The sequence below is a fragment of the Pseudorca crassidens genome, chromosome 15, assembly GCF_039906515.1.
Source record: "Pseudorca crassidens isolate mPseCra1 chromosome 15, mPseCra1.hap1, whole genome shotgun sequence".
Lineage (NCBI taxonomy): Eukaryota > Metazoa > Chordata > Mammalia > Artiodactyla > Delphinidae > Pseudorca > Pseudorca crassidens.
Window position 1 is genome coordinate 17216004 of NC_090310.1, and position 26260 is coordinate 17242263.

The following is a 26260-nucleotide window of genomic DNA, read 5'->3' on the forward strand; positions in this document are numbered from 1 at the left end:
GGGTGCTGCGCTAAGGGCCCGAGACAGAGATGGATGTAATCTGGCTCCACCACCCTCCTGACCTCATTCCCACCTCCTGCACCCCCCTCAGCCCAATAGCTCTTCAGGCTGTTTCTCAGAGAGGCCCCTTCCTCCTCAGGGCTGAGGTGCTTGCTCTTCCCCCTGCCTGGATGGCTTCCTCTTGTTCATGGGCATGTGTGGCCCTTCTTGGGGCCTCTTCTGACTGTCCCCGGCCCTCACAGCCTCCTCGACGTGGCAGTACTTCCCTCTTTGGAAGTATCTCTGTTTGTTTGTTTGTGGTTCCCCTGCTGGGATGCCAGACCCATGAGGGCAGGGCCAGCGTATTTGTGGAAAGGAAGGGATGAAGAGGAAGAGAGAGAGAGGGAGGCAGGAAGACAAGATCCCCGTCCTCAAGGAAATTAGAGGAGCAGCAAAGACACTGCTCTGAGGCCAGGGAGTAGGTGCTGTGCCGGGGGCGGTGGGTGGAGAGGACGGGTCCTTGGCACCGCTCCGGGGTGGGGCAGGCCCTGCAGAGGAGAGGACAGGTGCCGACGCTAAGGAGCTCCGAGGTGGACGGGGTGGGCAGGGCACCCGGGCGGGAGCAGCGTGTGCAAAGTCCCGGTGCCAGGAGACCCTGGGAGCTCATCTCGGGGCTGGGGTGGAGAGTGGTCAGAGCATGCTGGCTGATCGCAGGGGAGAGCCCTGGCTTCCGACATTCCAGCCAGCCTAAAGCCCGATGAGGGGCAAGGCCTGCTTGCGCCGATGACAGGTGCTGAGTGGTGGGGAAAGCCAGGAAGGGAGTGAAACGTTCTGCTCAAGTCTAGGGTGGTGCAGTGGGGCTCAGGGTCCCCATTTTGATGTTGTCTCACACACTAGTCGAGATTTCTGCCGTGTGAGATCCTGGAGATCCAGGAATGTAAAGGAGACGGTTCGCCCCCGTCTCCTCCCTGATCACGTGGGGCTGTGATCCTTTCCTCCCTCCCTCTGTCTCCCCTTCCCCCCTTTAGTTTGACTGAGCACCTCCTATTCCCCACGGGGACAAGTTCCCTTGCCTTAGGGAATGGACCATCTAGGGAGGGAGGCCAACTTTAAGCAAACGACCCCACCACCAAAGTACATCGTCAGCCATTTCTGGAGGCAGGTGCATGGTGCCTTGAGAGGTTTTCAATGGGAAACACGACTGTGGCAGGGAGGTGAGGTGACGCTCCATGGAAGGGTGACAACAACCACGATGTGAAGGACGAACAAGTTAACTTACGGGCGCAGAGCGGGGTGTGCTCTAAGCAAAATGAACGCACGTGTGAAGGCCACATGGTGAGAGGGAGCAGAGAGTAAGAGTGAGACAAGCTGGGATGTGGGACCCTTTGCTGCAGTGCTGCAGTGCTTGCACCTGGACAAATGTCTCCTCAAGCTACAAAGAAACTATAAGGGACCAAAAATAACTGCGTGCATGTGCAGTTGGGGCAAATTATAGACAAAAAGATACAGAAAGACCAAAAAAAGCCCCAACTGACACTTCTGAAGGGCCGGGAGCAAAAGCAGGGTACTGCGCATGCCCACTGCACTCACCACCTACGGGGTGGGCAAACCACCTAAGCCACGCCTCCGACCCCACCCCGGGACACACCGCTACCCTCACCCCATATAGGGTACCGGCTCCCCCCCCACCTTGGGGAGCAAGTAAGGGGACCTGTTACTTGTTCTTGCTCCTTCCAGTGGCTGCAGGGGCCTCAGTAAAGCCTTGCCTGAATTTCTTGTCTGGCCTCTAGTCAATTTCTATTGCTTGGGGAAGGCCAAGAACCCTGGTCGGTATCAAGAGGGACAAGGAATGACAGAGGGGCTGGAGCCGGTGGGCAGGGGAGCAGGGGTTGACTCAGGACTGAGCGGGCAAGACCACCATGTGGGCCACAGCAGGGAGTTTTTCCCTTAAGCCCAGACCAATGGGAAGCCACGTGGGGTTACTGGGGTAGAGGGTGGAGGTTGGAGTGAGAGGCAGCCGGGAGTGGGTGCTGTGGGTGTTCGGACAAGAGGTGTCAGCCACATGGAGGAAGCAGGGAGAACATGCTTCCAAGGTGAGGGCGGGGGACTTGGTGATGGGCTGGAAAAAGGAGGCGAGGAAGAACGAAGTATTGATGACTGTGCAGCCTCTGGCCTGGGTAACTGGAGGGGCGGTGGTACCATTCTCGGAGAGGTCAAGGCTGGAGGAGGGGCGAGGCTGAGGTTGGCTTGGAGCAGTCATGTGGCTACTCTGAGGCACCCAAGAGGCAGAGTTCGTGGACTGGCGGTTGGAATGTATAGGTTTGGGGTTCAAGGTGCATCGCACAATTAAGATGCCCCTTCCTCCCTGCTCACCATCCCAGGCTGGGTTACACCCTCCCTCAGCTGTGCTCCTGAAGCATCTTCACAGACTGTTCCCTGTCAGGACACTGATGAAAGCCACCATGGACATGGGCCTAGGTGTGTATAGTGGACTCTGTGCTATGGGCCCAGATCACCCACTCACACCCCAGCTGCTGGGAGCTGTGTCCCCTCCCAGAGAGAAGCCTGTCTTGCCAGTTATACCTGATCTCTGATACTGATTAATGACAAGGGTACAAAGACCCAGGCTCCTTGCCTCAACTGGGAACATCTCTGAAGGGCCACCCATCCCCACAGCTCCCTGTGGGGTCAGCAAGGCCGGCATCACAGTTCAGCTCCTCCCTCTGTCCAACCCTGCTTCCCTCATCCTCACGGGTTTTGCTCCTGAGAGCCCTCCCCAGTCAGCCTCCTGCATGCACATCTCCATCCCACAGTCTGCTTCCTGGGGACCGACGGCAGTTACTTGACCATGAACTCCCAGGGCAGGGCTGAACCTTGTTACATCAAAGGCCATTGGTAAACGCAAACTGAACTGAATGGACAGTCCTGACTCAGCCAGGACTTCCCACAATGGTCCTGAATTCAAACAGGACAGACCCAAGTCCCCCAAAAATGAATTCCTCAGACCACGGGGCCCAATATTTAATTCTGAAACATGGTTGCCATGAAGGTGTGTGACATAGGTCCTCAATTTCCAGGCCTCAGTTCGACAGCTAAACAGCCAAGTTGGGTGGTCAGGACTTGGCTGTGAACCCAGGCACCTGGGTAAGAATCCCATCAGGCTCTTTGGAGTGGGAAAAGATACTTGTTCCTAAGTTTCCTCAGCTGTCAAACTGGGATGCCATCCTAACGGTGTTGTTCATAATAGCCCCAAAAGTGGAAGCAACCCGGGCTTCTCTGGTGGCGCAGTGGTTGGGAGTCCGCCTGACGATGCAGGGGACGCGGGTTCGTGCCCCGGTCTGGGAAGATCCCACATGCCGCGGAGCGGCTGGGCCCGTGAGCCGTGGCCGCTGAGCCTGTGCTCTGCAACGGGAGAGGCCACAACAGTGAGAGGCCCGCGTACCGCAAAAAAAAAAAAAAAAGTGGAAGCAACCCAACTGTCCATCAATGGCTGAATGGATAAACAGGCTGTGGCATGTCCCTACAATGGAATATCATCTGGTCATAGGAAGGAATGAAGCCCAGGCACATGTGGCCACACGGCTGACCCTGAGAGCATTATGCTAAGTGAAAGAAGACAGACATAAAAGGCTACATATATATGAGAGGTCCGAAATAGGCAAATCCACAGAGACGGAAAGTACCAGTAGATTAGTGGTTGCCAGGGAACGGGGGAAAGAGGAACTGGGAGTGACTGCTAACAGGTACAGGGTTTCTATATGGGGTGATCTAAATGTTCTGGAACTAAATAGCGGTGATGGTTGCATAGCTTTGCGAATATCACTGAATTGTACCCTTTTTTTTTTTATTTGCTGCGCCATGAGGCATGCGGATCTTAATTCCTCGATCAGGGATTGAACCTGTGCCACCTGCAGTGGAAGTGCGGAGTCTTAACCACCGGACCGCCAGGGAAGTCCTGGAATTGTACACTTTAAAATGGTGAATTTTGTGTAACATAAATTGTATCTCAATAAAAAAAGGCAAAAAAAAAAGTGGAATGACGATTAAAAGCATCCACCTTATAAACACAAAATATTTAGAATATTGCCTGATGTGTAATACATGCTCGATAAATGTTAGCAATGAAGATGATGCTGATGAGAAATATTTCGAAGTTTCTAATTACAATGGCACAAAACCTGAACTTGGAGTTGACCCTAGACCCAGTTCCCTGAGCTAACCCTAAAGGCATTTTATACCACAAAGTTAACACCCGCCTGAAATTCATGCAAAGAAAAGATGACGTAACTTTTCAAAGGCTGCAACTTTCCTTTTCCCGTGTAGGAAGGGGAGAGCAGCTGGGTGTAGGATTCGGTCTGCCTCAGGAGTGGGACTGCAATCACACCCTCAGAACAGGCGCCAAGCTGGTGACAAACACAACCTTGGGCGTGCACCAACCCTTGAATGTGCCGTCGAGGGTGGCAGGCAAAGGATGCTATCAGGCTGGGGTCAGGATAAGGGGCCCACTGATGGAGGAGATGGTCTGCTCTAATAAAAATAGCATTTTTATAATGTCTTGATTGGTGTGTTTGTCAAAAGGGGATGACTCCAAGCTGGTGAGGAGGGCTAGGAATAGAAACTGGCTGACAGGGAAGAAGCCAGGCGTGCAGGCTGCAGGAGAGATGGTATTTCATTTGTGCTAATCTATTTTCAGGAGGAAAGGAAGGGATTGGGAGCATCTCTCCCAGCCCCTAAAGTAGCCTGTGTCCTCTCTGAATGTGGGTTCTTAAGAGCAGAACAGCAGCCCACAAATTCCCTTCTCGGCTTCCTGCTCGCTCCTTCCAACCCACAGCCTGCCACTGTGCTTTGCTCGACAACACACGTCCCTGTGGCCTCCCTCATGAAAAACCTGCCACAGCTGGCGATTAAGGTGACTTCAGGGAGCAACAGCAGTCTCCACTAAACAAGACCAAAAAAACCCCGAACAGCTTCGGTCTACTCAGACCCAGCCATTTCACTCCTTGGAATCTATCAGAAAGACTCACACAGGTGCCGGAGGAGGAATGTACAAAATGCTAATGCCCTCCATCTGGAAAATGACTAAGTAACCCACAGTCTGTCCATAACATACCGTAACAAGTTTAGAAAAATCTGGGTTTGTTTGTAACACCGAGGATGGATCTTGAAGACATCGTTCAGAGAAGAGAGGCAAATGACAAGTTACAAAAGCACATATGACACGTTCATTACGACACCGTTTTGTTAAAATACATACACTCCCCAAATACCACGTATATTTTATGGATACACTCGAATATGTGGACGTGCAGGGAAAGGTCTGGAAGAATGCATGCCAAGCTTGTGACAACAATTAGTCCAGGGGGGGAAGGCTGGGATTAGGGAGGGTTGGGAATTGGCACAAGGGACTCCAGGCTTATCCAGAGGGTAAAAAATATTTTCTTAAGGAAGCTGTTTTCTTGTATTACTTGCCTAACTAATGACCTCCATCCACCCATTTCCCTTCTCCAAAAAAGTAAGAAAAAAAAAGATCAATGGTTCCAACATTCCAGACAGATGCAGCCTGACATGACTTTTCCCCAGAATTCCAGATTCCCATACCCAGCTGCAGGTTCAATCGAGGTCTTAACAGGGTTTAAGCTGAATTCCTGATCTTCCTCCTAAAACCCGCCCCCACTCTCGTGCCCATCTTAGGAGATGACCAATCTCTCTGGTTTTCAGACCAAAACTTAAAGTCCTTCTTGACTCCTCCTCTCTCTCCTCCCCACTCATATCCTGTCCAACCACAGATCCAAGCGACTCCCTCTTCACGATGCTTGGGACCTGGCGCCTTCTCTGCTCCTCCACTGCTGCACCCCCCAAGTCCAAGCCACTGTCACCTCCACAGAGTTTCTGCAACAGCCCTGACAGGTCTCCCCATCTGCCCTTCCCCACTGTCTGTTCTCCACATACAGACAGGGAGCGTATCCTGCTAAAATCGGGTCCTGGCCCTTTTTCACTGAAAATGCTCCCATGACTCCCCTCTCACTCAGACGGAAGCCCAAGTCCTTACTAACGGCCACAAGGCCCTCCACGACCTGGCCTTTGCCCCTCTCCTCGCCTCCCACCACCCTGCCCCTCATTCCCCCAGTTCGGCCTCCACCCTCGGGCCTCTGGTCTTTGCTGTCTTCTCTGCCCAAAGCTCTCCCCTCTCACCTCCTCTGGTCTCTGCCTGAGGACCTATGTAACATAACAAGCCGCCTAGCAGCCCCCATCCCGCTTCCCTGATTTATTTGTTTCCCTGCTACCCTTTATATTTTGCTCATTTATTTGCTTGGTGTCTGCCTCTAACCACTGGAACACAAGGGTGTGGATTTGTGTCTGTTTTGTTCACCACGAAATCTACAGGCTCCAGGGCAGTGCCTGGCACACAGTAGGTACTTGACAAATATTTGCTAAGTGGACGCATGAACCGATTACTCTATGCTGGCCATAGGTGGTCTACACATATTATCTCATTAAATCACCACCACAACAACTAACAAAGTAGGTGGTATTACCTCCATTTTACAGTTATAGAAACTGAGGCACAGAGAGTCACCAGGGAAAAAGTGGCAGAGCTGGAATCTGAACCTAGCTTTACTGGGCTCCGAAGTCTGTGCTTATCCTCTTAAGTATCAGTTCCCTCATCAAAGTTGTGTGTGAGTCCTGTGATGGCCAGCACTGAGGCATCTGCGGAGTCACCAAAGAAACAAGCAAACCAACCAACCAACCAAGGGTCTCAGAGCCCTGATCTGGGACATGGTGAGGCATTAGGTGGGTGCTTGAGCTGCCCCGCTAGAGACACAGGCCAGCCTTCACCACAGGCACCGCCCTGGGACCACGTGGCCCGGTGTAAGGAACAGAGCAGCAACAATACAAACTTCAGCATCAGATAAACCAGGATTAAGTCTTGATTCCTCTACTTACTTGCCATGTGACTCTGGGCCTCCCTGTCATTTTAAAATGTGCAAATGTCATGGGGCAGGACTCTGGATGTCACCTGCCCCATGGCCACCAGGTCATAGCACTGAGACTCCTGAAGGTCATGTCCGGACAGTGTGATCCCACCACTGCCCAGGAGCAGGCACCTGACCCAAGCAGAGCCAATAATCCCGGGGAATTGGGACTAACAGGCTCAGGGAAGATCTGGCTGTTTTCTCAAAGGGGGAATATGAACTCAGAGTTGCTGGTGGGATTATGTTCTGCCAGGTGAACTGAGAAACAGAGAAAGCTGGTTTGCACCCAGTGAGAAGGACACAGGTACTGACAGATACAAAGATAAGAGCCATAGAGAGAGGATTTTCTGGGACCTCAGGGGCCGCAGGCATGGGTTCACCACTTTTGACACCGTTTTTGTCATCGTGCCACCCAGATGCATCCCTGCCCTTGGCTTCTGGGAAGCACCTACTCTTTAGAGCTTTGTAATGAAGTAACAGAGTTTAAAAAAATAAACTCCATCTTTAGCAGAACAGGGACTAAGTCCTAAGTAATACAAAGACTTACCTTATAGACTTGTTATAAAGAATAAAAATAATATATGAAAAATGCTTACCTCAGTGCCTGGCCTGTAAGTAACACCCAATACATGGTTGCTAATATTATTATTATAATCAAGCCACAGGGACAGAGTATTACAGGAACTGGACAAATTAATCATCTTGCCTAGTCATCTAAATTACTCTTCCCCTGAGGGGCGGCACGCCATGGGGTTCTGTCCTTGGTCGTATCCCAGGCCGTAATTTTAGCAATGGTCAGATCAGGCTGTTGAAGGCTGTTTATTAAGTCTGCAGATGATATTCAGATGGGTAGCACACAAAGCAAACTGGATGACGGAATCTGGGCTCAGATCAATTTCTACGGGCTAGAGATGGATCAAGAACAGGTTGATAAAATGCGTCACGGCCAAGGTAAAGGTCCTATACCAGGAGAGGCACTGGAAAAGTCTGCTTGAGAAAAGTTCACGAGACAAAGGCAGGGCTTTTAGCTAATGTGTTCAGTATGAGCTAACAGGGTGACGTGGCTGCCAAAAACGGCCACCACCACAGCAAACATGATGAGTGTGTTAGAAATTTTGTCAGTATCAGAGAGAAGAAGGGAACTGACATGCTTCCGCACCTACTGTGTACCAGGCCCCACCTTAAACACTTGACACGCTACTGCAATTGATACTTTCATTAACCTATGAGGGGGGTGTTATAATCATTGTTCCCATTTGACAGGTGAGGAAACTGAAGCTTAGAGAAGTGAAGGGACTTGACCAATGTGTTGATAGTAGAGACCAGAGTTAGTATTGGAACCCAGTTCTTACTAGAAAGTACACTCCATCTCCATAGTCTACACTGATCTGTTCATAGTTGGAATACTCAGTTTGGTTCTGACACAGTGTATTTTTAGAGAAAGATGAACTTGTCCAGATGAAGGTGACCAGGAAGGTGAAAACCCTAACGAGAAGTCACCTTGAGACTGAATCAAGTTGGGAAGACCAAGAGCAAGTTCACACATCAGCCTCTTCCACCTAAGTTCACAGAAATGACACCACTTAAAATTCATAAGAGCACAGGAAGATATGGGGGGGTGCTACTGGCAGCTTTAAAATGTTGAGAAACTCCTGAGAAATGGATGGCAGACAGAACTGGATTAATGAAAAGAAGCACAGGCCAAATCCGAAGCTAGAAAGGACTGCTGGGATAGGGGAAGGTGGTCTTAGGCTGCTCCAAACCTAGAGGCAACACATTCTCCAGGGAGAGGAGGGGGCCTAAGGTCAAAGGTCAAACAGACTGATTGAGAACGCCTGTGGGGATGCTAGGAAGTGGCCCTTGAATCCACCCAGCTTGTAGGAGCTGTGACTGTGGGTCTCTGGGACAGAAAGGCAGGATGTGTCCAGAAGGAAAAGGAAGATTCTGTGCTCAGAAGATACACTATTAGCATCACACTTCTTGTGGCAATTTCCACCCCTCTGTCCACAATCACTGGCAGCAAATTCAAGTAAAAAGAAATAGCATCCACAGAGAAGAAAACAGGGGATCAGGTTACACAGAAGAGCACATATTCACAAATCACCAAACATTCCAGGAAAACTCACACCATGAAAGAGAAGCGCCAACTCAACAAACGGAACTAACAACCAAAGAAACAGAGATAACGATGCAAGCAGAGACATTAAAAATACATTTAATCTTCTAGAGAGATAAGAGAGGATGTTGACTCCATCAAACAAGAGCAACCTACTATGCAAAAGAATTTGAAATAATGAATAAAATATTTAATCATCAAAATAAGAAAAAAAATCAAAAGTTAATGAAGAACAGAATAGATACAGTTATAGAGAAAATTACTGAGCTGGAAGGTCAGGCAGAGGTATTTCCCCCCAAAACACAGGAAAAACACAAAGAGTACTGGCAAAAACAGCATAGGCTGTTAATATCCACTATTAGCAAGGTCTTGGAGAGTCCAGCATTCTCAAATATTTTTTTTTTTTTTTGCGGTACGCGGGCCTCTCACTGTTGTGGCCTCTCCCGTTGCGGAGCACAGACTCCGGACGCGCAGGCTCAGTGGCCATGGCTCACGGGCCCAGCCGCTCCGCGGCATGTGGGATCTTCCCGGACTGGGACACGAACCCGTGTCCCCTGCATTGGCAGGTGGACTCTCAACCACTGCGCCACCAGGGAAGCCCATTCTCAAATATTTTTAGCAGGAGTATAAATTATTAGCTTTTCTTATGAGGCTATTTCTAGATTTCTTGCCACATGGGCCAAACAAATCCCTGTTGTTAAACCAAGGGTCAGCAAATTATACCCCACAGGGCAAATCTGTCCCACTGCCTATTTTTGTCAATAAAACTTTACTGGAACACAGACACACTCATTAATTGACATATTGACTATGGCTGTTTTCATACTACAATGACAGAGTTGAGTAGTTGTGACAGAGACAGTGTGACCTTTTACATAAAAAATTTGCTGATCCCTGGTTTAGGCCATTGTTAGTTGGGTTTCCTGTTCTTTGCAGCCAAATGCACTCCCAACTAAAACAACGACTAGAATTGTATAAATAGAAAAAAACCCAGAAAGATGAACATCCTACTGATAATAGGTTGGAATTAAGTTGGGGTATGTTTGAGAGCAAAGTTTATTTAATGAGCAAACTTGAAATTTTAAAAATAATGACAACTAAATTATTTTAAAAATTTGCAATTTAATTTTTCTAATGAAAGAATAACTGAAGGTTTAATACCACAGTGGTAAAGAGTGAATTACTGATACATTTAATAACATGGGGCTTCCCTGGTGGCACAGTGGTTAAGAATCCGCCTGCCAATGCAGGGGACACAGGTTCAAGCCCTGGTCCGGGAAGATCCGCGGCAACTAAGCCCGTGTACCACAACTACTGAGTCTGCACTCTAGAGCCCGTGAGCCACACCTACTGAAGCCCGCATGCCACAACTACTGAAGCCCACACGCCTAGAGCCCATGCTCCACAACAAGAGAAGCCACCACAATGAGAAGGCTGTGCACTGCAACGAAGAGTAGCCCCCGCTCGCCGCAACTAGAGAAAGCCCGCACGCAGCAACGAAGACCCAACGCAGCCAAAAATAAATAAATAAAATAAATAAATTTATAAAAAAACAAACAAACATGGATGAATCTCACAGATATGTTTAACAAAAATAAAAACACAAAAAAAGTGCTTACTCTGTGAATCCATTTATATGAAGTTCAAATACAGGCAAATCTATGCTATTAGAGCCAAGATAGTGGTTACTCTTGGAGAGGTGTAGTAACTGGGAGGTGGCATGAAGATGCCTCCTGCATCGCTAGGAATGTTCCATATTTTGATGTGGGTAGTGCTAACACAGGAGTATTCATACATGAAAATTCACAAAACTGTATGCCAAAGATTATCCCCTTTATTGTATATGTTATACCTCAAGAAATAAAAAAAAACTGATAAAGAATAATAGAAGGTAGGCATTTCTAATTGTCTCTTACTATGATCCTAATCCTGAAATATATATAGTTGCATAGGGAAAAGCTAGAAGGGAAAAAAAAAAAAGTAAGAGTAATTATATAGGTGGTAGGATAAGGACTAATTTTTGTAGCTTTCTGCTTCTTCTATTTTTCTACAATCAGCATGCATCAGTTCTGGAAACAGAAAGATATTAAAAATGTCTAATACTGGCCCCACTGAGGTAAATGCCTACAAATGTGACCCTGCCTCCCCCAGCTACCCCAGCTGATGGAACATTCTATGAAGGGGATCCAGTGGTGGGTCTTGAATAATAGCATACATTTAAACAGCACTTACGGGTATGGTCCTAAATACTTCATGTGTATTATTTAATTCTCTCAGCAACCCCATGAGGTGGCACTATGCTTTCAGCTCCATTCTGCAGACAGAAACTGAAGCACAGAGAGGTTATGTAAACTGTCAAAGACCTCACAGCGAATTATGAGATAGAACCAGGATGCAAACCCAAGCAGTCCGACCTGGACCCCTTCCCTACCCTTGACCAGTCTTGCCATTCCATCTCTCATGTGCCAAGCCATCTCCCAGGGCATCAACAGAGTATGAGCAGCCCAAAGAAAATTTTCTGAAAGAGCTTAGGCTTCTATATTAAAAACATAAAGGCAGGACTTCCCTGGTGGTGCAGTGGTTAAGAATCCGCCTGCCATGGCAGGAGACACGGGTTCAGGCCCTGGTCCAGGAAGATCCCACATACCGCGGAGCACCTAAGCCCACGAGCCACAACTACTGAGCCTGCGCGCGCCTAGAGCCCATGCTCCGCAACAAGAGAAGCCACCGCAATGAGAAGCCCGTGCACCTCAATGAAGAGTAGCCCCCCCGCACCGCAGCTAGAGAAAGCCCGCGCGCAGCAACGAAGACCCAACGCAGCCAAAAAAAAACCAAAACCAAAAAATCATAAAAGGGCATCAAAGTAGTCATCCTGGGAAAAGAAATGGAGAACTTTGTTGAACTTTCCTATACTTATTTCAGTTTTTGTTTTGAAATACATAGTGGGGGGCGGGGAGGGGCACATAATCTCTTCATTGGCCTCTAATGGGAATCTAGCCATCATTAACAGCGTTTAGCTGGAAGTCAGTGTCAGACTATCTCAGCCCATCAGGTGAGGAAACCGAGGCTTCCATTTATCTGGCAATCACTGCCCTGGCCTCCCATTCACCCGCCCAGCTCTATGGTCCCAGGAGCCTGGGGTCCCCTAGTCTAGCTCTGAGCCGGCAGCAGGGTCCGTGGGGAGGAGAGGGGAGAGGCAGGGGCGTCCTGAGAGGGGCTGGGTGTCCCATGTTTATCTCCCTCAACCTCACTGAGCCCTCAGGCACCTGAGGAGGAAGGACTGATAACGCCCATTTTACAGCTAAAGAAACTGAGTCTGGGAAGGGTGAAGAAACGTGCCTAAGCTCCCCCACCTGCCTCCACTTTGCCACGTGCACAGAACGTGCGGGAGCAGCTGGGCCCAGTGCTTGCTGTGTTAACTGGGGCAGGTGGCCTCCTTGCCCTGAGCCGACATTCCTCACATGCGAGATGAGGATACTATCGCTTACCTCACCGAGTACTGTGAGCATGGACGTGAAAGCAATTCTTTATTTTTTAAATAAATTTATTTATTTTATTTATTTATTTTTGGCTGCAATGGGTCTTCGTTGCTGTGCACGGGCTTTCTCTAGTTGCGGCGAGCAGGGGCTACTCTTTGCTGCGGTGCGCGGACTTCTCATTGCAGTGGCTTCCCTTGTTGCGGAGCACGGGCTCTAGCTGCGCAGGCTTCAGTAGCTGTGGCACACAGGTTCAGTAGTTGTGGCTCACGGACTCTAGAGCGTGGGCTCAGCAGTTGTGGCACACGGGCTTAGTTGCTCCGCGGCATGTGGGATCTTCCCGGACCAGGGCTTGAACCCGTGTCCCCTGCATTGGCAGGCGGATTCTTAACCACTGCGCCACTAGGGAAGCCTGAAAGCAATTCTTAACAATTGCGCTATTTGTCCGCTTTACCACACCCACTACACAGTGGCCAGGTGATGGACAGTGGCTGGGCTTTGCCTGCCCACCAGCCTTTCCCATTTCTTCTGGTAACTGGATCTTGATGGTACTTTGGGAAAACACCCCTTCCTTACCATGTGCTTAACGTGCGGACTCTCTTTTGCTGAAATTGCTGAACGAATTGTAATAATGCCAGGAAAAAAGTAAGAGAAGAGGAAGAAGCCTCTGTCACTCACTCACTTACTACATGTCAGGCACCATTCAGAGTATCCCTGACAACCAGCAGAGGTAGGTGTTGCTCTCATCCCCATTCTACGTATGAAGAAACCAAGGCTCAGAGGCAGATAAGCACTTGGGTCAGTGATGAGTCAGGATTCGACCCCAGGCTATCTGGTTCCAGTGCCTGTGTGGTTCTCCCCACTGCACCCCTGCACCCATGAGCTATCCAGCCTCTATGCAGTCGGCCTGGAGCTGCCAGTGGCCAGTTTACACTGAGCAGGACCAGAAGCTGCAGAATGGCCACGTCTTGGAAGAAGGCAGGGTCAGAAGGACTGAGCCGGAGCGCCTGGATCCAGCCATTCCTGACGTGGTCCACCCCTGAACTTTACAGCTAGGTGAGGCAAAAAAGGATTCCCTGTTTTGCTGACGCTGGTTTGAGGAAGGCTTCTATCACTTGAACAGAGCCTAAGAGACACAGCTTGTGAATCCTAATGAAGTTGAAGTTCACAGGACCATTGGCTCTTATCAGACCCAGAGTAGTCACAGAGGAAACGGAGGCCCAGAGCGGGGAGAGTGAGTGTGCCTACCGTCAGCCACGGTGACTCAGGACTGGAGCCCAGGTGCCCTGGCACTCTTACAGCCCTCGTTCTGCTCCTCCAGAGGTGTCCCCAGACTGAGAAAGAATTCTACGGGCGCATTTTCACCCTGGACACATACCTTTCATCAGTAATTTGCAGGAAACTTCTTCCTTTAGATAGTATCATTCTTTTTTCTAATCATATTCTGTATTCTATAAAGTGATTTAGGGGGGCGGTGGAGAGGTGAAGGGAGACTCAGGGCAATTTCATGCCTAAGATCTGAGGATATAGGAAACTTTGATGATGCTCTGGTGAAGGGCACAATGCTTATCCAAAACCGACTCAGGAAGAAGAAGCTGTCAACATTATCTCCTTCTGGTCACAAATTGCAGCTCTCTGATGGGTTTTTTTCCCCGAGTTTAATCTTCTGCTGGGAGCTCAGCTGATACCAGGAAGGTTTTAGACATGTCAATCTCCTCCCTGGCATTTTATCAGAAATTGATTCTCTTTGCTTTTCAAAGCTCAAGTCTTGGCCTTGCTGTTTAACTTGGGTTACAGGCACGGCATCTGTACATACGCTTCCTGCAGCTCCCAGCCTGATTGCAGGGGTCTGGGAGTAGGTGGTGATTCAAGGGCAAGGTAATTCTCACAGGAGGGATTATGTGCTGTTCTGTCACACCGAAGGGCTGAGGAACAATGGCCCAATCCGTGTCCTGCTTTTTTTTAAGAAAGAGTTCTCATCCACTTCCGACTCGGAAGGGATTAACGAGCCATTTTGCCCTCAATATAATACTTATTATAATACCAGTCCTAAATTATAATACTCAACACTTATCGAGTTCCTAGTAAGTGCCAGGCACTGTTCAAAGTACTTTACACGCATCAGCTCACTGAATCCTTACCTCACCCCTAGGCTGCAGCTTCTATATTATCCCTACTCTTTTTTTCTAATTTTTATTTTATTATTTATTTATTTATTTTTGGCTGTGTTGGGTCTTCCTTGTTGTGTGCAGGCTTTCTCTAGTTGTGGCAACCGGGGGCTACTCTTCACTGCAGTGCACGGACTTTTCATTGCGGTGGCTTCTCTTGTGGAACCTGGGCTCTCGGCGTGCGGGCTTCAGTAGTTGTGGCGCACGGGCTTAGTCACTCCGCGGCATGTGGGATCTTCCTGGACCAGGGCTTGAACCTGTGCCCCCTGCATTGGCAGGTGGATTTTTAACCACTGAGCCACCGGGGATTCCCTATATTATCCCTACTCTTTAGAAGAGGAAGTCAAGTCACAGACAGGTTAGGTATCTTGCCCGAGTGATGGCACGAGCCTAGGAATCCAGGCTGTTTGGTTCCAGGGCTCACTTGGCTACGATGCTTCAAACCCTGCCATGTGACTGCCCTGCCCTGCAGAAATCAGAAGCTGTTCATGTCACCAGGGCCCCCACTTGTCCAAGGTCTCAAAGCAATGGAGACCAAGAGCACAAGAAGCAAAAAAACTGACGACGGTAACTTCGCAACTGGGAACACATTTGGGAGTTGGATGTAAAATGGATTTAGTTCTTCTCTGCCCAGAAATGTGAACTTTTTCCAGAAAAAGTGCAGATTTGGAATGTCAGCTGTCACATCAGACAGGCTCTTGTAATGCAGCACCATCAGCTTACATTGTCTTTTTTTTCCTCCCTTCCTTAAAAAAAATTTTTTTTTAACATTTTAAACAAAGCAGTGGAAATCTGTAAATATGCAAGGGGCAGCTCCTGATTCCCCCAGGAGACTGAAGCTGCAAGAACACTGAGAACTGAAATGAGGAAAGGGGAGGATCTCCAGGCTAGTGGGGTCTGAAGTTTACAAGAAGAGTCACCAGTCCCACTGGCCTCCTGCAATTGGCCAAGACAGGTGCTTGGAGTTGAGGGCCCATGAGAGATGGCATTCAGAAATCGAGGTGCTGGACAGGTCCCCAAGTCCTTCTCAGGACAATGCCCTGCTCCCACTCCCTGCTGAGGAAAGCGGGCTGGGGAACTACAGCAGAGGCCACTGAGTGTGGGTGCCTCCGCCAACGGTAGCCACACTTGAATCTGGTCAGAATGCTACCAGGTGTCTTGGAACAAAAAACTCTGCCCACCTCGTGCACTGCTACAAAACAAATCAGAAACACTCATCTAGGGCTTCCCTGGTGGTGCAGTGGTTGAGAGTCCGCCTGCTGATGCAGGGGACACGGGTTCGTGCCCCGGTCCGGTTGTATCCCACATGCCGCGGAGCGGCTGGGCCCGTGAGCCATGGCCACTGAGCCTGCGCGTCTGGAGCCTGTGCTCCGCAATGGGAGGGGCCGCAACAGTGAGAGGCCCGCGTACCGCAAAACAAAAACAAAAACAAACACTCATCTGAAAAAGCATATCCCCTGTGATCCCTTAATTCTATTTGCAAGAATTAACTTTTGGCTATTCCTGCACAAGTGTACCGAGATGCCTGCTCTAGAATATTCTTTCCAGTACTCTTATAGTAGCAGAAGACTATTGATAGCCTAGATTAGTCATTAACCGGGAACTGCTCATGTATTTATGGACAGGCCCACGATCCTTTATATGTCATTTTTTTAGAAGCAAAACCAGATCTGAACTGACATGAAATTTAAAGTCTTGATTTACCCCACACAGTATGAATATTCTTATTTTCCTACAGATATATTAACATATTTGATTATAGAGTGCTGACCCAGGCCATACTGGGATGGTATTACTTTCTAAATTCTAAAAAAATGAAACACATTTGGCCCCAAAGATTTCATATAAAGGATTGTGTTTCTGTGGATTCACAGTGGAGTACTAGGCAGCCATAAAAAAGAATGGATGAGGGACGTCCCTAGCGGTACAGCAGTTAAGATTCCACACTCCCAATGCAGGGGGCCCGGGTTCAGTCCTTGGTTGGGGAACTAGATCCCCCATGCCGCAACTAAGACCCGGCGCAGCCAAATAAATTAAAAAAAAAAAAAAAAGAATGGATGAGATTTGTACTATAGAATGTTTTCTAAGACATGTTGTTAAGTGAAAAGAAAAATCCAGAACAATGTGTATTGCATGCTATCATTGTGTTCAAAGGCAGGAGGTAGAGGTAAGGGCAGAGGGGATAGATAGAATATTTCCGGAAGGACACAAGAAATTGATTTCAATGGTTGTCTCTTGGGAGGGCAACTGGGGGGCTAATGTTGAGTACTGTACCCCCTCAATGCCCTTTAGCATCGATTAGCCAGGTTGATTAGACTCTCTCTCTGGCCTCTGAGCTGAAAGAAGGAACAGCTGGGAGAGAGGAGCATAAAGACGACAATGAGGTACAGGGAGGGACCAGAGGGGAGCAGAGGCGTGTCCGTGGTGGCACACGGAGAGCTTGTTGGGATAGCCCCATCCCTGGAGGCACCCTGGATCCTGGCTTCCCTCCTTTGCTGTGCTCCCCTGAGAACCCAGTCTCCTCCTTTCCTTGGCAAGATGAAAGGCATCTCTAGTCCTTGCACCACAAGGCTCTGCTTAATAGCAGGAAGTGTTCGTATGTGTGCACGTGCACGTGTGCACACTTATGCGTGCGTGCAAAGGGAAGGCTTAACATTTTCTAGGTGGTTGAGTTAAATGACTTTTTCAGTCCTTTACAAAATGAGCTCAACGGAGGAGTGTGCCGTCAGAAGCATTTTGCAGAATCTCCAATCAGCTGCACAAGGAGGCAGTCCATGATCACAGAAGGCCTTCAAAGTGGTTTACAGTGGGGGCCCCAGAGCTAGCCTGCCTGGGGCTCGCTTGACTAGGGGCGCACAGCCAGGAGCCTGGACGGCTGGAATGAGCCTAAAGTCCAGCTGGAGCAAGGGAGACCCCTTCAGTACTAAGTGAAATTGTGCTGTCTTTTCCTTCCAAGGCCGCGACTTGTCTCTCTGTTAAATTCTAGACACTCTAAGGAATGATTACAATTATGTAGCAACCAACACTTACGGAATGTTTACTATGTGCTACGCTAGGCACTTTATTACTGCCTTGACTCTGTATACTGAGTCTCCAAGGTGGGAATTATCAAATCAGGTGTGAGGGGTCAAGAGACTCCTCCAAGGTCACCTGACAAGGATTTGAGACAGAAGCCCATTGTGGGCACTAATTCACAGAGTTGCCTGGGGCCTCCATGCCTCTGTGCAGTAGCAGAACATGTCCCCAGCGCCATGTCTGTGAGCCCCAAGGTGCCATGGCCATCAGTGTGTACCCTAGTGTGGGGGGGATGATGAATAAAGATTTCTTCCTCCACTGCGGTTTCCTGGTTTTTTTCTTTTTTAACACTGTATAATAAATTTACTTTCTAATGATTTTTGAGTAAACTACAGTGACCACGATTTCAAAACCATTAATAATTCATGACCAAGGGCCAGAAACACTACATAATCCCTTGCTAGAGAAGAAGTGGAGAATACTTTCACCAGCTACTTCAAAAGTATATACCGACTTCAAGCCAACCATCAAAGGTACATTTTTTCAGAAATGACTGTAACCCTTCCAAAACCTCGGTTAAAGCCGCCTCTTCCAGGAAGTCTTCTCTCTCTCCTCCAGCACCCGCTGGGGCTTTACCTGGGTCTCCTCATTCTCTGCTATGATCTGTGCCTGTCTGTGTCTGTGACGGGGCTGGAGAACCGAAGCATCCTTGGTGCCGGGCAGGCGTGCAGTGCATGGGGAAGCACCGAGAACCAGGGGTTACTTAATAACCCGTAAAACGCTGCTTCTCATCCATGGCTGCACGTCGGAAGCACTTGGGAAGATTAAAAAATTCTGATGCCCGGGTCACACCCCCAGACATTCTGATTTAACTGGTTTGGAAAGAGGCCTGGACATGGGGGTATTTAATAGCTCCTCGGTGATTCTAACGTGCTGCAACATTTGTGAACTGTTGACATCAAGCACCCAGCACAGGGCCTGGCATCATGTGGGTGCTGATACCTGCTTGCTGTTGAGTGGGTGCGGGGTCGGGGGGGACAGGGAGGGTCCCATCAAAAGGGGGACATGTCCTCATCAGAAGCCATTGCCCACTGTTACAGGAATATTCCTTATAGGAATAAGGAAGGACTCAGTGTTGTCATTCTCCATTTTTCCAGAGAAGCCAGAAGTCAGCATTTTAATGTGAAATCTCCTAATTTTTGAATGCAGCTGCCTAATTTTTAAAAGCTGTAGTAGGGTATGGTCCAAATAAAACACATCTTTGGGCTGAACATGGCCTGGCAGGCTCACCGAGAACTTCCCATCCTCCCTTTGCTGTGCTGGCCCATGACCATGCAGGATGGTACCCAATCCCCACCCAGGATGGAAACTGCACATCCACCTGCCAAGGTGTGAGCTGGCCCGTATACCCTACCTCCGAAGGAACATGATGAGTGTCCTTGTCTGCCTGTTCTAACCAGCTTGTCTTTTCCTTGCCTTTCGCAAGGACAAAGCTTCCTCTATACCTGGCATCCTGTGTAAGCACAGAGTATCAGGAAGTGCAGATTTCACAGACTACGGAGGGGGGGCGGTGGGGAAGGATGTGGAAAGAGGAGGTGGGTGGAAAGGCATGTTATAATATATCAGGATGAGCATCCTGGCAGCTTGCTATTAGTTTCTTTCTCTTGTTTTTCTAACCAAACGAAAGCCTTGTTAAGAAAGCACTCTCTTTTTCAGAGGGCGTGAAACCATTTTAAACATCTTTCAGGGTTAAACTCAGATGTTGTGATAAACAACCCCACTCTCCCTTTTTCCTCATTCAAGCATTTTTCAGAAGAGTGATCTGAAATGCTCTCGGGTGACTGGAATGATGGGAGTAGCCGGGAAAGCGGCAATTAGGGGAGTCCTGTTGCCAAGGAGAGAGAGGAGGGGAGGGAAAAAGTATCTCTGCTAGTTACTGGCTGCCCTGCTCCATCATGTTTCCAGAGAATTTCTTAATGTGGATAAATCGGATGCTGTCATTCTGCAACCAAAGGCCTCAGGTTTAAACAATTCATTCCTGGCCTAGGGGGACTGGTCCCCACTCTTGGTTACTTTTTTTAAAAATAAATTTAATTTATTTTTAATTTTTATTTATTTTTGGCCACATTGGGTCTTCGTTGCTACGGGCGGTCTTCCTCTAGTTGCAGCGAGCAGGGGCTACTCTTCGTTGTGGTGCACGGGCTTCGCATTGGGATGGCTTCTCTTGTTGCGGAGCACGGGCTCTAGGCACATGGGCTTCAGTAGTTGCAGTATGCGGGCTCAGTAGTGTGGCATGCACGCCCTAGAGTGCAGGCTCAGTAGTTGTGGAGCACGGGCTTAGATGCTCCGCAGCATGTGGGATCTTCCCGGATCAGGGATTGAACCCATGTCCCCTGCACTGGCAGGCAGATTCTTAACTACTGCACTGCGAGGGAAGTCCCTCACTCTTGGTTACTTAATCGAGGGAGACCTGGTGCCTGCAGGTCTGTGCTCACTCCCATTGTGGCTCCTCCACCCTGAGGTTTCTGGAAGGACTTTGTGGAGACAAGGACACCTGCTCCTGCCTCCAGAAAAACGCCTCCACCAGAAAGGAGTGGGAAAACCCACCCTGGTTCAGCTTCTAGAGTGTCCACTGGGGCTGACATGGAGGTCTTTGCGGCAGCATCCAAGTTCCTAAGTTATCTCCCAGCCCTCATCCCAGGCAGGTCGATTCAAGAAGGAGGAAAGCCACACTGGCTCTTCTGGCTACAGCTGAGAAAGGAGGCAACAGGAGACAGGATGAAAGTCACAGCAAAGCACACAAGGCCCTTTGCAAGCCAACCCTGACCTGCCTCCTCAGAGCTGTCTGGGGTGAGGCCAACACCGAGGAAGCAGAGCCATGAGTTGCAGACAGAAGAATCAAGTCTAGTGGCCATTTTTGAGCCGCTGGACCCAGCTGAGCCAGAGAAATTCCCTTTTGTCTTCGGAATCAGGTCAGTTTACAGTCAAGAGTGTGAGTACTTAAGTGTCGACGAATTTCAGGATTGGTTGATATTGATGATGAGCAAGAAGCCTTCACACTCCTGCTCCCATCAGCCGCTAAGTAAGACTCAAATGTAAACTCCCACAAGCTTGGGTCTTGATTGAAGGGCCCTTCAGTAATTCATGGGTCCTAACTGCCACTTCCCACCTCAGGCTCAATGATCTTGCAGCTTTCCTTATTCATATATCTCTGCCTTTGTATACTTATTTTTTAAATGCATTTATTTATTTATTTTTGGCTGAGTTGGGTCTCTGTTGCTGCGCGCAGGCTTTCTCTAGTCGCGGCGAGCGGGGGCTACTCTTTGTTGCGGTGCATGGGCTTCTCATTGTGGTGGCTTCTCTTGTTGTGGAGCACGTGCTCTAGGCGCGCAGGCTTCAGTAGTTGTGGCACATGGGCTCAGTAGTTGTGGCTCGCGTCTAGAGCGCAGGCTCAGTAGTTGTGGTGCAGAGGCTTAGTTGCTCCACGGCATGTGGGATCTTCACGGACCAGGGCTCGAACCCATGTCCCCTGCATTGGCAGGCGGATTCTTAACCACTGTGCAACCAGGGAAGTCCCATCTCTCTGCCTTTGACCATGCTATTTACTTGGTCTGGAAAACTACTCACCCTCAAGAGTTGGTCTTTACATCCGCTTTTCTGCAAAGCCTTTCTTGATACTACTGGCAGAGGCAGGTGACCCTTTTTCCATGTTGAAATCCCACTCTTTGTCCCTCTCTCCCTGTACTGGCACTCTCACACTGTATTGTAATGATCTCATTGCACATCCCTTCCAACTATGCTGTGCACACCCTGAGTCAAGGACTGTCTCTCATCCATCCCTTAGTCCTGGCCCTGGTGCCCAGCACAGCGCAGGTGGGCTCAGTGCAGTAAATTTCAAAAATTTCAAGAATGGTAAATTTCAAGAATGTGGTATATTTCAATATTTTGTAGCTCTTCCCATTAAGAGGTAAGGCCTATTCCCCCACCCCTTGAACCTGCATTGACCTTGTGATTTGCTTTAAAGAACAGAAAGTGGCAGAAGTGACACCATGCCAGTGCTAAGCCTAGAGCTCAGGAGTTCCTGCGTCTTCCAATCTCATGCTCTTGAACCCCTGAGCCCCCATGTGAACAAACCTGGCTGGCTTGATGGAGGATGGGAGAACATCGGAGGAGAACTAAAGCACCCTAACTGATGTTCAGGCAGCCCCAGGGCAACACCTCTGTTAACTGCAGATGCATAAGTGAGCTCAGCTGAGGTCAGCAGAGCCTGGCCCATCAGCAGAACTGCCTGGGGAAGCTGAGCCCAGATGGCTGACCCTCAGAATCATAAACTAAATCTGTGGTTGTTTTGAGTCACTAAAATCTGGGTGACTTGTTACACAGCCAAAGCTAACTGATACATTCGGTAAGAGATTATTACTATAAGTGACACTGGGTTGATAACTCCAGTTGAGAATGAGAGAAAAGAATAGGAGATCCAGGGATACTTAATCACCAACCCACTCCCTCAGGTCTCTTTAAATAGAGTTGCCTCCCACCTGCCCTCCCCAGCGACTCATTTACCTCCTTTTTCTCCCGAGAGCAGGACCGGCTTCTCTCAGCCTTCTTCAGAGTCTGACCTGTAGCTGTTCAAAAACAGAAACAGAGATTAAGGCTGTTTTAAAACAGCTAGTTTATCACCACAAAAGCTTTTTATTTGCAAACCTAATAGATGGGACCAATCACAATCAAGTGATTTTAAGAAAATGTAGCCTATTATGATAATGGGAAAATGGCATACTCTTGAAATAGACCAACGGCAATGAAATGGTAATTCACACACTCATATTACTTGACTATAATGAACAAAGCCTCCACTCTTTAATCTGGAACATTATCTGCACTCTGCAAGGGCTGACAGACTAGTTTTTCCCAGTCGGATTACATTTTTATTAAATTGGAGTTATATAAAATGCCTTCCACTGTGCACATACACATAACCTTTGATGAGTGTGTGCCAATACACTGCACCAGACCCCCAAACTCGCCACGTAGGTGCTGGTGCAGATGTGAATTAGCAGTAATCACCTGCATTTCACATAATGGGGCAATTTCAGAGAGAATTGTGGCTTTTCTCGGAAAACTGGAAAACTAATATTGAAGTTATGCATACATTTCACAGATGGGCATCAGAATGTTTAAGTATGCTGTTCCAAGTGCAGTTTTTACAACTTCAATGGAAGTGTCCATTATAAAAGGAATCCTTGGTGGGAAATTAATGGATCGCCTTGGTTTTAAAACATAAGATGCGAGCCTCACTGCACGTTGCCAGTGTGTCTCCCAAATTGTCCAGCTTCACTCTCAGGTGGCTATTTTCTAGAGTACCACAATCATATGTCCCATTAGCCAGGAGCACTCTGAAGGCAGCAACAAAAAGGCTTAGTGATGACTTATTGAGAGGCGAGAGATGGGGAGCGAATCTGAGAGGAAAGACGCTTGTCTTTGGATGCGGTCACTTGCAGAGGGGCTCACAGATAGTGATAAAGCTCAGGTCAAGGGATGATGCTCTTTCCAAAAATGTGAGAATAAGGGAAAGAGCAAAGGTCCAAAGATGAACTTCTGGCACTGGCCAAACTTGGGGCCAATACATAAGAGGATGTAGAAAAGAGGCAGCTGTTCATAGGAGACCCCGGGATGTACAGTATCATGGTATGGTAGACATCTTTGGGGGTATCTGCTCAGCTCATAATGACACCCTAGACTTCTCCCTTCTCTCTTTTCTTCCTCCCCATCACCACAGTGGGGTCCTGTGGCAGCCATGACTGTACATGACCCCATACCCTGAACTTCATATGCTGCACTGGGTATGGGCACTTGACCCAGTTGCAGCCAATCAGAATCCCAGCCCCTAACACTGAAATTGATTCTGAGAGAGAGGATAGAGGGCCAGAGCAGGGCTACCTCCATGTGTGAGCAGCCACCAGCCACTGGCCTTGGGGACAGACTAACACAGAATGCCAAGACAGAATGAACAGATCTGAAACCGACTGCACGCTTGCCTTTGTGTTCCACAGACACCCACTTAGATTAGGTTCTCTGTGTGTGTGTGTCTGTTGCCTCTTTTTTTTTTTGCCTTAAGACAAAGAAGCTAGGGTTTAAAGATGAAAAAGAACCCAGGAAAAGATACCACTGTGACGGGGGATGTCGATAGTGGGAGAGGATTTACATAGGTGGACAGGGCATATATGAGAACTCTCTGTACTTTCCACTCAATTTCGCTATGAACCTAAATCTGCTCCATAAAATAAAGTTTATTAACTAAAAAAAAAAAAAAAAAAAGCCCAGGATTTAGGGATCAGGTGATCCGGGTTGTTGTCAATCTTATCGTGACCTCCTGATCCCTGATGCTCTAGGGCAGGAGCTTGGGTGGACAGCTCCCCCAAACCCTCATCCACACCTGCTCTGGCTGTCAGTCAAGGCCTCAGGGTAGGCCCTAAGGTCGACCAGAGAGGATGACATACCAGGTAGTAGGCCACGCAATGCAGAGCCAGGACCTGGGAGGTGGGTCTGGAGCTGGAAGGGCGCAGAGCAGACTGGAGGGCAGGAATGCTGTGCTGACAGGCCAGGGTGCTCTAGCAGCAAAAGCAGTGTTGAGGCAAGTAAGATGTCAGCAGAGCAGGGTAGGGAGCGGGAGGGAAACAGTGCTAGTTCGGGGGTGAACACGGCAGACCCCAGGGTCCGGCTGAGGCCCTTCCTGTTCTGGTCAGACTCATGCCTGGGGATCCAGTCCAGTGGATCGCTGACCAGTTATGAGATCTTAGATAACTCACGAGATCCAACAGGTTCTCTATGGGCCATATTTTCTTCCTATTTTTTTAAAATGAGGATTAGACTGAATCACCTCTGGGTTTGCTTTCCATCTCTAAAGTTCTTTTATACTAATAAAGAACAGTAAAAAAAAAAAGATTCAGGTGAGCCATAAAAAGAAAATATTAATACAAAGAACAGAGAGCTTAACCGCTGAAATTTGCAAGCAAATCTCTCTACTGGAGTTAATTAGAAGCTCCTTTATTCATTAAATTGGAAAATAATTTGCTTATTTTGCAATGAAGATAATTCACTCTAATTATGCACATTTGTTATCGAATGCCTCTGTCCTCGCCCCACCGAGCCCCTCTCTCCTCCAGGTAGCTCGACGTGGAGACGACTCCTTCTCCCCAAGGACAGAAGGGACCAGGTTACACTGTGCCTGTCTACTGCACTTAGCTTCTCTGAGTAGCTAGCTTCCTACCTAGATCTCATTTTATCCTCACAGCGACTTAGGGAGGGGTGAGAAGGTGACATTAATATCAATATATGCTGCTTGCAAAATTAAGGGGGTGTTCCTCTGCATTTTGCAAGGTGACCTGCCAGCTTCAGCCAGGAAACAATAAATAAGGCCACATGTAAATACCACGTGTACACCTCACTTTAGAAAACAGATGTGTGCCTGGGGAAAAGAAAAAGGGACTGCATGGAATTGTCGTAAATATAATACCGGTCTCCCACTTAGGATTTCAGAGAGATTTTATCTGCACTTAGGATTAATTTTCAGTGGTTAGAAGATTCTGACACTTTCGTTTTACTTTGCTCTGGATGCAGATAATAATATTCATCACTACCATTTGGAGGGAAGTTGTGTCTTCCTTGGATGTTAGCTTCTGAAGTCCTCAGGCACGGGAAAATCAGTGTCAAAATTCCCCTTGAAAAAGAGCCTTAGACCTCCTGTAAAGTACAGCCTCCAGGACACAGATTTCATACCCACTGTCGTTGACTAACGTGCATGGTAATATCTGGTGCATGTGGAAATGCATGGTGCGTGGTAAAATACACATGCAAGATGTAAGTTTATGGTATTGCTAATTAAGCTATCGATATTGTAATTATTCCCTGTTTTTCATCTTGGGGTAGGAGGAGAGGGCGGGGGCGGGGATGGTGGCAAGAACCAGGCACTGAGCTCCTGAAGCTTAAACCCTTAGTTGATATAGCTCCACTGTACAGGACACCTGCTATGGTCCAGGTTCTATGCACAGGCTTCATCTCCTGCATCCTCACAGACTCTCCTTTAGATCAGGGGTCAATACACTTTTTCTGTAAAGGCCCAGAGAGTAGATATTTTTTTAGTTTATAGACCATAAAGTCATGAGGTTATAAGGTCTCTGGTGCAACTACTCAACTCTGCCACTGGAGCGTGAAAACAGTCATAGACAACATGTAAACAAATGGGTGTGGCTGTGTTCCAATAAAACTTTATTCACAAAAACAGGCAGCAAGCCAGATATGGTGCCCAGGCTGTAGTTTGCTGACTCTTGTTTCAGGTGGACAGAGCTATTCCCATTAGAACAAGCCAATGAAGAAATGAGAAACAAACTGAGGGTGAGTGATTGAGCTGCTTACTCAAGGCCAGAGAAGGGTAGCTTGTAGGTGGTCAGGCTCAGTGTGCTCCCAATGGCCATCATCACCAGCACCAGCACCAGCGCCAGCATCACTATCACCAGCGTCACTATCATCATC

General features: G+C 48.4%; 1 protein-coding gene across 7 annotated transcripts in view; it reads right to left on the minus strand.

The window, feature by feature from the left end:
- KATNIP (katanin interacting protein) overlaps positions 1–26260 on the minus strand; it is a 200858-nt gene that overhangs the window by 158404 nt on the left and 16194 nt on the right. For 6 of the 7 annotated variants that reach the window (XM_067706309.1, XM_067706308.1, XM_067706311.1 and 3 more), the window contains exon 2: positions 22292–22353. In XM_067706309.1, coding sequence (XP_067562410.1) covers positions 22292–22353 — 62 coding nt within the window. Of the gene's footprint in view, positions 1–22291; positions 22354–26260 lie in introns of those variants that run through there. The other variant, XM_067706313.1, reaches the window with a different exon arrangement.